This window comes from Crocodylus porosus, unplaced genomic scaffold, assembly GCF_001723895.1.
Source record: "Crocodylus porosus isolate Cpor-Errol unplaced genomic scaffold, CroPor_comp1, whole genome shotgun sequence".
NCBI lineage: Eukaryota > Metazoa > Chordata > Crocodylia > Crocodylidae > Crocodylus > Crocodylus porosus.
In genome coordinates this window covers 128106214-128117414 of record NW_017728886.1, presented here as the reverse complement: position 1 = coordinate 128117414, position 11201 = coordinate 128106214, and the positions used below count along the sequence as shown (strand labels likewise).

The 11201-nt window shown below is 41.6% G+C and overlaps 1 protein-coding gene across 1 annotated transcript in view; it reads right to left on the bottom strand.

The window, feature by feature from the left end:
* Positions 1–504: 504 nt before the first annotated feature.
* The window catches only part of TRIO (trio Rho guanine nucleotide exchange factor), a 386796-nt gene continuing 376099 nt past the window's right edge, over positions 505–11201 (bottom strand). The window contains exons 53-57 of the mRNA XM_019541714.1: positions 10298–10419; positions 6732–6810; positions 5734–5934; positions 4333–4471; positions 505–2233 (exon numbers count right to left, since the gene is read on the bottom strand). Coding sequence (XP_019397259.1) covers positions 1691–2233; positions 4333–4471; positions 5734–5934; positions 6732–6810; positions 10298–10419 — 1084 coding nt within the window. The 3' untranslated portion in view covers positions 505–1690. The remainder of the gene's footprint in view (positions 2234–4332; positions 4472–5733; positions 5935–6731; positions 6811–10297; positions 10420–11201) is intronic.

The following is an 11201-nucleotide window of genomic DNA, read 5'->3' as shown; positions in this document are numbered from 1 at the left end:
AGTTTCTATACAACTTTACAAAATCAAACAAAAAAACCCAAATGTTAAAGGAATAAATAGAATATAGTGGAAGTGGCAAATCTTAAAACTAACCAAAGCCAGCTTATGGCTTAAGACCCATTTATCTAATTAGCATGTGATTTAGGCTCATTTTCCTTAGTAAAACATGGCATTTCACACAAAGAAACATAGATGACAACATGTCCATATGAATTGATGCACAGAAAACTGTCTTTTTTTCCTTTTTCAATACTTCACGTTAGTATTACCTCAGTCTTACAAACAGATATGTAAGACAGTTACATCTGTTGTGTCAAGTTCTAGCCTTATAACCACCAACTGCTCAAAGATATTTCTTCACCAAAGAGCACAAAATCCATTTTATTCTTGTACATAAAGAAGCAGACACAGATTTCAAAATTCTAAAAAGTAGCAAATACTGAGACTGCTTTTGGGAAAGTAACACTTTGGCATTTGAATAATATAATACATTTAAAAATGTTATCCTATTTCTTATCCAGTTTGTGATTTGGGATAGTTTTGTTTTTTTTTTTTTCAAAGACATTCCTTAAAACTCACTAGGCTCTCTCTAAGCTCTATGCTAGACCCCGTACTAAACTAATAATGACAATGGGATATAACATTCCTTTTCCCCACCCACCCATAAACCCCAAAACACGCAAACAAAACCATAAAGCTCACCATACTATGTGCTTTTTCTATATATTTATTACAGTTACAACAGAGGTCATCATAAATAGTTGCATAAAATGTTAAAGCCACAACATTGCACATGATATGAAATAAAACAAAATCCCAAATGAGTACATTTACAGTATTTTCATCCTGCTGTGTACTGTTCAACAATCAGATTGGCAGGCTGGGCACCAACCTGAAGTCCTTTTCTAATAGGACAGCAAGAGCTGACCCTTACTGAAGACCCGCACAGTGGCATACCACCATTTAGGGAGGAAGTAGAAGGGAGAGAGGGAGAAAAAAATTACAAAGCAAAGGCAGATAACAGTCTATGTACAAGTAAGGCCTACATTTTATCAGAGCAAAACAATTCATTCTATTTGTATGCAAAAATTTTGAGGTTGGATGCACTTAAAAGCAGAGTCCAATCGCAGTGCACTGCTATGTGGGATACGTCCAGGCGAGGCAACTGGAAAGTTCTAGGACCAAGTGGAAACCAGATTTCATAAATGGAAGCCACATCAACAGGCACCCATTCTGATGAGTCCTCTCCAGATGTATTTTGTCGTAAGTGTCCTTGGTTTGTTTGTTAATACCAGTGCTTTAAACATAGGCATGTTTTACTTGAATAAACCTTGAAAACATCAGTTAAATTCATTTGCAAAATTCTACTCTTGTTCATTTATTAAAAAAGTATTTTTTTTTTTGCCGAAACCTGAATAAAATACTGTTACTGTTACTGTCATGTTCTTGACTGCCTTTTGCAGAGTACAATGCTTATAGTTCTCTACCCCAGCCTAGTCTGCATTGCTAGTCCCAAGTACTACTATGTGCAGGCTTACTTGGAATGCATTTTTCACACAAACATTCTAGCAGCTGATTGGCTCTGTTTGTTTTTCTTTTCAAAATTTAAGTCATCAGCTGATTGGCAGGAAAGTTTTATCTCCAGTCTGATTGGCACGTGAAAGAGAATGAGAGAGAATTTCAAGGTAGGTCAAACTCTTGGCAAGAGCCTGCTCTGTAAGAAATTTTTAATGCTACGGATGGGTCGAACATCATTCTGGTGTTTTCGCCGCTCGATGAATGAAGTCAGTCTGGATGTATCAATGCTGTCAACACTTTTGCTATTCCCCAGCTGCAGCCATGGCTCCTGGAGAGCCAGGGCTGCAGATGGACGCTTCACTGGGTCATCCTGAAGTAGGAAACATACAAAATCTTTGGCCTTCTGGCTAACTCCTTTGAAGTAGTCATCTGGGAAACTAAAGTCTAGGCGGCAAATATTCAGGCAAGTTTCCTCTATGCTTTCATCCAAGAAAGGAGACACGCCGCTAAGAAGGACATACGTGAGCACTCCAACACTCCAAACATCTGAGGTGAGGGAGACAGGATTTCCAAGGATAATTTCAGGAGCTGTAAACTCTGGGTTTCCAAGTAACTGGTGGATATAATAGGTGGTACCGAGCTGGACTGCATCTCCAAAGTCAGCCAATTTTATTGTTGGCTTAGCAGAACTCTGATCCACCAAAACATTTTCAGGCTAGAAAATAAAAAGGAAATTTTAATATGTTTTTCAAGCCAGTCTAGCAAACATTTAAATGCTGCAGTATTACTGTATTTACCTGAATACAAGAGGACTTCAAATTTAAGATGACCTGACTAATCAGATTCTAAACATCTATTAAAATTTTCCACATATAGAATCGTTATTGGAGGATCATCTTCAATTTGGTCCCCCCACTGATCTGGCAGGGAAAGCAGCAATGAAAGTGGGGTAGGGAATGCCAGACCCTTGTCTCTCTAACTTGCTCCTGCTTGCCCAACCTACTGTCCTCCATACCTGTGTCTGCCCTCCCGCCTCCCCCTTACCAAACCCACCCCCCTTAGCATCTGTCCCAGTGCCTGCCTTTCCTTGCTCCACCTGTGCCTGCCCCTATGCCACCTGTCCCCTCCCATGTTCTGTCTCCCAACCACTTACCCCTTTCCCCTGACCTCCCCACTGCATGAGCCAGTCCCGGCCTAGGGAGGTGGCAGTGGCTCAGCTTTGGCCCTGAGCCTGGAGCTGAGGCCAGAGCTGAGCAGCCATCTGCCCCAAGCTGATACCCAAATCTAAGACATGGCTTTCCAAGGCCTTCACCCATGTTGATTGGGTAAAAAAACCCCAAACAACTATTTGTCTTGGATTTGAGTAAATATGGTCCAGTTTCCCAATCAGCATTGCCAATTTAAGGGCACAATAAACACTGACAAGCTATGCACTTGGGGGGGGGGCAGGGGGCGGGAATGGGTTGGGGCATTACTGTGGTTAATTCCACAAAGCTCCAAAGCAGCTCTATCACACCCTTGCAACTTCCTAAGAACCTTTAACTGTCTGCAGAATCCTGCCAACTGCAATGTGCGATAACCATGTTTTAGTTGCTGGTACTGTAACAGACACAGGAAACAGTCTTGCCAGATATGACTGGAAAAGTTCACACCCATTCTACAACACTCCACAAGTTCATAACCATTCTGCAACACTGGGGCCTTCAGACGGAAGGCCTAACACTTTGGCCAGTGCTACATACAGAATATTGAATGGCAGTTTGCCTCAAGACAAAACATGCAGCACATTTCTCAAGACTGGGATTGCCTCAAAGCTACTGTTTTCTATTATGCTATGTAGGCAGGCATTTGCTTTAAGTCCAGTTTTACATCTGTCCTTTCAAACTACATGGTGAAAACTGTGGCAGCCCACTGGAATGCTTTCGAATGCCTGGTAGGGAGGAAAAATGAAATCCTGTTGTGTTTCTAGATCTGAAGTGTTGGGCTAACTTTTTCTTATTAACAAAATAAGGACATTACTTACTTGGTATGGGCTTTTGCAAAGATGCCTCAGTACTGGCCCTCATTTAGGAAGTGCATCCTACTTGGGCCCAGAGGGTTTTAATTTGGAACTCCACACAATACAGGAATCCAGTCAGTTTCCTGCCCCTCCCACACTGATCAGATGAAATTCGGGGCAGATGGTGGTGGGTCGGAAGAGGGCTGTTTTTCTTTTGCCCTTTGCCCACCTTGAAAACCAAGTCCAAGGATCCTTATGGTCAAACAGGCTATATCTGCTCAGAGGAGGGTCTCAGCACCAGATTTCTACTTTCCCAAGTTGGGGAGGTAAGGGAAGAAAGGCCAAGAACAGGTTTTGGAAGAACAAGTGCCGCAGATGAGATTTTGGCAGCTCCTGAATGCTGTTTTTGCAACAGAACCTCATCTTTTAAATATGAATCCACTCAGCAAATTCCTCTTTGGGATAAAGGGAGGGTAGGACAGGGGGACTGGGACTACACCACATGCCATACCAGGTGAAAAAAACCTACCAAAAAACTCCAACTATTATTTACAAAGGAGAGAGACGATGAATAACCAGAAAGCTAAGGAAGAAGCAGCAAAAGAAGTTCAAACTTTCAGCTGAGGGAATAGAAGTCATCAGAAGCACAATGTTCACACCCTTCTCATAGCCTTAGATGGAGCACTTCATAGCTCCAGGATGCCACTTCTTGGCGCTTTTACAAAGACCATGACATGTACTGAAGTGCAAGCTGGCATTTCAATTATGACAATCTGTTGTGATAATACTCCAAGGGTGTCACATTCATGCCTCACCTTTAGGTCCAGGTGTGCTATTCTGCAGTTGTGAAGATACTGTATAGCTTCCAGAATCTCTCCCAGATAAAGCCTGATCTTTCCTTCAGTGAGGTTTCCCCATTGCACAACATAGTCGAGAAGGCGACCCTGGTCAGCCCTAATGAAGGACAAGAATTATATTTAAATGAAACAGCAAAATATTAGCATTTAAAAATATATCTGTTAACTTTAACATTCCAAAAATGCCTTTCAAAGTAAAGGCATCAACTTTGACTGCTCATGCAGTCTTCTTTTTTCTGAAGCCAAGTGATAAGTGTTTTATGTCACTTAGGGCTCATTGGTCTCCATTAATCAGACAGTAACTGATCTGAAGTCTATTTTGGAAGGGGGCCAGTAAAGAAGAAAAAGATTTCATTTGAATCAGTTAAAAGCATCTAAACAAGCATTGATACCAACTGGTGTATTTAAATTGAAGTCTATTAATTTGGGAATTAAAAGATGACTTGGTGTTCTGGGAGCCTGACAGCACTGCTCCAAGATTCCATATTATTGGAAGATCCACAATTCCCTTTGTCCGTTTAAGTGAAAGAGCTGTGATGTATTACAAACTATTTTAATCCACTGACTTTCTAGCAAACAGATCTGTAAGAGTAAGCAGCTGACTGAAGACTAAAAAACAGATCTGGATATCTCCACTTTTAGGGCCCAATCTGAGACAAAGTTATGCATCCAAAACCAACCTGAAAATCTTGTTCAACATGTTTAAGTCAGACATGGAGAAAAAACCTCTGGTTTGGCCCTCAGTTTTGAATAATGTCAATACAGCTACAAATAAGACCTCAAAAGCTTTTGCTGCATTTAAATGAAACAAAGAAACACTCAGTAAGTACAGGGCTTAACAGGAGAACATTAAATTTTTGAGCTTGCTAGGATGTTAGAGAGGAATTTCACCCTCCCAGAATAGCTCAGAAATGTAAAGCCCGGCACACGAGAGAGAATTAATATATGGGAAATGATGAAGCTGGCAGGCAAGGCTTACTGAACTCTTCTGATTGGGACTCATTTACATAAAACTTAAATCAGTGAAAGAGATTCTTATAAACAGGTAGAGCATTTTCTTGGCTTTTCATTACAGATAGCTATAACTCCTGGGAAAATCTTAAGACATACTTGATGCCTGTACATGAGTGTGGAGGCTATAATTACAGCGCTTCAGAGCAGACTCAATTAGCATGGTAATTACTGTATTCCAGCAGCCTCCCATGTCTTGTGCATCAGTGTCCCTGCACTTCAAAATGGCAGCAGGGGTGCTTTGAACTAAAGCTTGTCAAACGAGTCAGCCGCATGAAGTCTGTGTATGTGTGCGTATGTACACATGTATGTATATATAAAATAGTAAAGTATTAAGATTCCACACACATCTCTAATACTAAGACATAGCTGGTGGAAGTCTCAAAGGTATCAAGGAGGCCAATGAGTTGGGGATGCTGGAGATTCTGTATGATTCCGAGTTCATGGGTAACCTGGTCTCGTTTCATCAACTTCTTGTTTACAAACTTAGCAGCCACTACTTGTTTGGTTCCCTTCTGATCACACTTCTTCACAACTGAAAACCTGCCCCTGAAAGACACATTACAAGGAAAAGAATTACCGAAAAGCAGCATCACAGGATTGAAAACTGTGTACTAATTGTACTAGTGCAAAGGTTATGAGTAAGGTGTTCAGTAAGATTGCACACATAGGATAGTTTGCTGATATTTCAACATTTTTAGTACAGGATTGTTCAACAAGAGGTGGGTTTGTTAACTTGCTCTGGATAAAAATGCTTTCACATTTTCTGTGAAGTAAGTTAATATATAGAAATGCTTTGTATGGTGCTACACTTAAGCAAAACAGATGGGTGTTAAACCCTTAAATACACCTGGGCTCAGGCCTGATTTTCAAAGTTATTCATGGTTGTTTGGTTGCTCAAGCCAGAACATGTAACTATGTAGGTAGTAAGTACATGGTACAATCGTCACCCTCAAGACACACTTATGGCTTATGTAAAATATTTCGGAGAAATGGTGTAAATTTTCATAAGAAATCCATTAGCAATACATATATACTCCAATTTAGCTGTCAAGTACAGCGTCAGCCTCAAGACTCATTTCATACTGAGGAAGTATCATCTAATTCTGGTAAGATTTTAGCAGTAGGTTATGTCTTTCTCAGCAGCAAAAAAATTGTGCTGTTTTCAACTTAAATGCCTGATCATTGCTAAACATCTTCGTAGTTTTCAAGAAGATATCATAAAGAAATAATCTGAATCAGAATATCTTATTTTGACACATTTTTTTCCAGCTTTCAGAGACTAACATACACACAGGCTGAATTTTCCACCCTTCACAATTAATATGACATGGTTAAAATCATACCTCCCAAGCTCAGCTACTTCACTGTAAAGGGAATCAAAGTTGTCTTTCCAGATTACCATGATCCCATCACTTCCAGGACCTTTGGAGAAAGACGAGTACAATTTAATTGTAGAAAGACAGAAAAATGTATCCACTATTTAGGCAACCTACACTTGAAAGGAATATTTAAAAGGTTACTAAGACAACAAGTGAAGGGGCTGTTTCAGTGGGTTGTAGATAAGGCACTGGAACTAATATTCTACTTTGGAGATTTTGGGGAGATGAAATCTGTTGCAGCATGACTATTTTCATCTGTGCTTACCATCTAAGTATCCTAAAAAGGTGATTGATTGATTTTGATTTCACCACTAAACTTAATATCAATAGCAGAAGAGAAGTCTGTTATTACCAGGGATTCTGGTTTTCTCTGTTTCAAAATCAGGAATTCTCTGATTAAAAAACCTAAAATCTAAGATTAAAATGAAACATCATTATATATATGGGTATCAGTTGAACACAATGTTTTACTGATATATTTACAATTTACTGATATATTTACAATTTTAAAGCAGTTTGGAAGCCTACCAGTGCCTCAATCACTATAATAAAACAAATTCTAAGTACCTATACATTTTGGTATTTGATTTAGGGTTTTGATTTTTTTTTTTACCATGCAAAATTGCAGCTCCCCTTGCCCGCTTTATGCACCAGGGACCAGGTCCAGGCCCCTCACTCCCTACCCACAGCCCCTCAGCTCTGCTAGTGCCCCTCGCTCCCCACCCACAGCTTCCATGCCCCCTCACCCCGCCCTGCCAGAGGAGACCCCCAGCTGCCGGAGCTACAGGACCAGGAACCTGGGTCCATTGCCCCCTGCCCCTCTCACAGCAGCTCCTGGGCCCTAGCTGCTGCCTGTGGAGTGGAGTTGGAAACCTGGCTCCCCCTCTCTCATGGGAAATATGACACAAACTCATGGTAGGGGAGGGGAGTGCGGCCTACCCACTGTGGGCTCAGGCTCCCTGCCCTGCTGCCCTCCCACAGGGCTTCCGCAGCCCAGCGGGTGGGATCTGATATGGCAGGGCAGAGCGGAGCCATGTGCAGAAGTTCGGTGTTGCTGCTTGGAACTCGGCACTGCCATGGCAAGGCACCCCTTGCCTGCCTGGGAGCAGCAAAGGGCACAATTCCATGCTGCTTCCAGGCAAATAGGGGGCATCTGAACAGGGCGGCATGGGGTTTGTAGTGGTGGCAACAAGTTTGCCTGCCCCATCCCACTCTGCTGTGCCAGGTCCCACCCACTGGGCTGCAGAGGCCCTGGCATTCATCCAATCAAACTGCAGCAGTCTCCTGTCATCAAGTCACTCGTGAAATGACCTCTAAAGACAAGGCTAGAGGGCATTTATAGACATGATAACCAGAGATCTAGGTTTTCCATTTCCCACAGAAAAGCAGAAAAAAATGTGGATTTTCCCTTTTAGCTGAGAATTTCCTGTGGGTGGCTGCTGGGCCCTGGGGTCCAAGCCCCACGCACCACCTGAGTTGGGCAGAAGCTCCAGCCCAGCCCAACTCGCTCCCTCGCTATGGCAGCTTCAACTCCTCGCCCCGCTGCTAGACTTACCTGTGGAAGCTACTCTCCAGGCTGCCTAGTGGCCATGTGCACATGTGAGCATTCACATGCACATGACGTCCCCTGCCTGACTGCCCTTCTCCCGCTCTCCTCAGTCCCTTGCAGGCTGGAACACTGCCAGCCTTCAGAGAACTCTTTGCAAAAGTGGAAAATCCTGTGTTTCTTCATTAAGATGAAAAATCTAGCCTTTTCTCAGTTAAAAAGGGAAAATCTGGGTTTTTTCCCTGTTTTTCTGTGGGAAAACCCAGATCTCTCATAATCATGTCTATAAATGCACTTTAGCCTTATTCTTTCACAAGTGACCTGAAAACAAGAGATAAGAGAAGCCTGCTGCAGGTTGATTGGATGAACTCCAGTGCTGATGGATAAAATCCTACAAAAGTCAGATTAATTGGATGGGCTTCAAAGATCATAGGCTGCAACCTTGCAGAAAGGGAAAAGCTTTGTGCTGCAGACCTAGAAGTTAGACTCTTATCCTTGCTTGCTAGTGAATCTTAGTTAAGAAGCACTAGAGCCACTGTTTACAAGATAAGCACTTCCCTATAAAATGCTGAGATCAAAAAAGGGAAGCAAGCTGTCCATGTGAGAACAGGGCTACTGAACTCAAGACTTAAGGTTCCAGTCTGTTTTTTTATGGATAACTCCTCTCCCATTTTTTGGGAAAGGCCAAAAAGACCAAAAAGGAACCAAGAAGGCAGGAGGAATCTTGGCATATCTGTGGAAGAAGCCAGAGGGAAGGACTTCATGGGACTTCCCTACAGTTGCCTCCGTCAAAACACAGACACGTAACTTGGATGTGTTATTAGATTGAGGAGTACCAGCTGCAGCTAAGAGGCCTTCCAGCCCTGCTTCATATGCACCTCATAAGAACAGCAAGCCTCTCTCAGATATACATGCTATTACCTCAGAATTAGATTGCTGTAATGCACTTAGCATACTTTGCATCAGAAATTGGTGCCAAGTCTTGGTTCATTATTAAAAAATGATATGGGATGAAAGAGATATGGGCAAAAAACTGGCAAAAAGTAGCTTTTAGCAATCTAAATCAATAAAACATTGCTTCCTGACATTTAAAAAAATATATACAACTTTTTGAATGTAGTGTTTTTGATGCGACGCATGTGCGGCTGTTAAACTGCCAATTTCTGTTGTTTTATCACTGCTCTTGTAAAGCTTTGAAAACAACTGCGGAAGACTCATAACTAGAGAAAAGTGAATGTCACACACAAGTAAATTACCAAAACTTGTGGGCATCACAAAAACACCAAGTATGTAAACCAAAAATATGTTTCTCCTCTAGTTCTAATAGTTCATGTAATTACAATAGGTAAAGTCAAGTCAGTAAAGCAATGGTTCTTATATTGATAGTCTTCTCCTACATACATTCTTAGAAGTCCACATTATTTTAGATTCCAAAGAAAGTTACAACCTAAGAATTAAGTGGATCAGTAAAATGAGCCCAGTTTATGGATCTAGAAGACAGACAAATCTAAAGCATCCCACTAAGCATCACAACTTCCTACTTGAAAAGCACCAAGAAAGAATTCCTAGGTGAAGTATGACTAATGTTTGCTCTCCAAGTTTTAGAACTAAAATATTCTTATTTTTCTGCAGATTAGACTAACAACCCAGATTTAAAAGAACATTCTATTGTTCTGATATTGGAACATGGATTTTGGTAGCCAAAATGATGACAATGTAAGACACAGAGATGGATGCAGCACCATCAACTTATTGGGCCAAAATGAGTCTGTACTAGTAAACTCAAGTCTGACCACAGAGGGTTACCCTTGTGGGAGCCTTGAGACTTTTGAAATCTGTGTAGTCTTGCAAAAAATTGTGGCTAAGTAATAAACCTAAAGGCCAGAGTTTTCTCTTTAAGAACAACAAGAAAACATAATAAAAAAAATAAACAGACACAGTCTATCTGATGAAACCAAAAGGTACTGTTAAAAGATGAACCCACCTAAAACTCGCAAACTGGCTGAAGATGAAACTGAACCCATATCGTTTGCAGCTATGCAGGTATAGATACCATCGTCTTCTGTGGTCACACCGATGATTTTCAGTGATGCCTCTCCTAAATCACTGCAAAACAAGTCAGAATCAGTTAGTGAATACCACGTGCTATTTATAGGTCTCTGTCTACAGCATATATTTCAGTGCCAAACTCCTGTAGTTTCTTGTTTGAAAGCTGGAGGAAGGGGCTGGGGGGGGGAGCCTCACACGCACACACACCCCTCCAAAAACGCCACCAGTCCTCAAATTTGATTTGTACCTGGCTATCATGGTTAATGGCCTAAAGAAGCAACATGCACCACTAGCCCTTTCCACTTAAAAATGAAACTTGTGGTCCTACCTCTCTGTCCCTAAATTCTTGCTTCTCTGTAAAAATGTTTACCTGCTTAAATAACATTTAAATTTCCTGCAACTAAAAAGCTACTCAATACACTCCTCAATATTATTTCCTCTCTTTGTTCAGGATGTTTACTTTGTACAACACTTCATGTATCACCAGTCAGCCAGTTCCCCTAGTTTGTACATCTAAACAGCAGCAGGGCAGAACAAAGCAGAACATGAAGTATGAATCAATCATGCAAGGTACCAGGGGGATTCAGAGCAGATGTAGCATGTGCCCATCACTGCTTAGTATGGGATGATCAGGAGCCTTCCATGGTGACCAGAGATGTAGTATTTTCTAAGGGGTTTTGAAAGGGACAAAACTGGATGCTGGCATTCTTTAAATGATTTCATAGATTTCATAGACATTAGGGCTGGAAGGGACCTGGGAAGATCGAGTCCAGCCCTCCGCCCAGAGTGCAGGAAGTCAGCTGGGGTCATAGGATCCCAGCAAGATAAGCATCCAATTT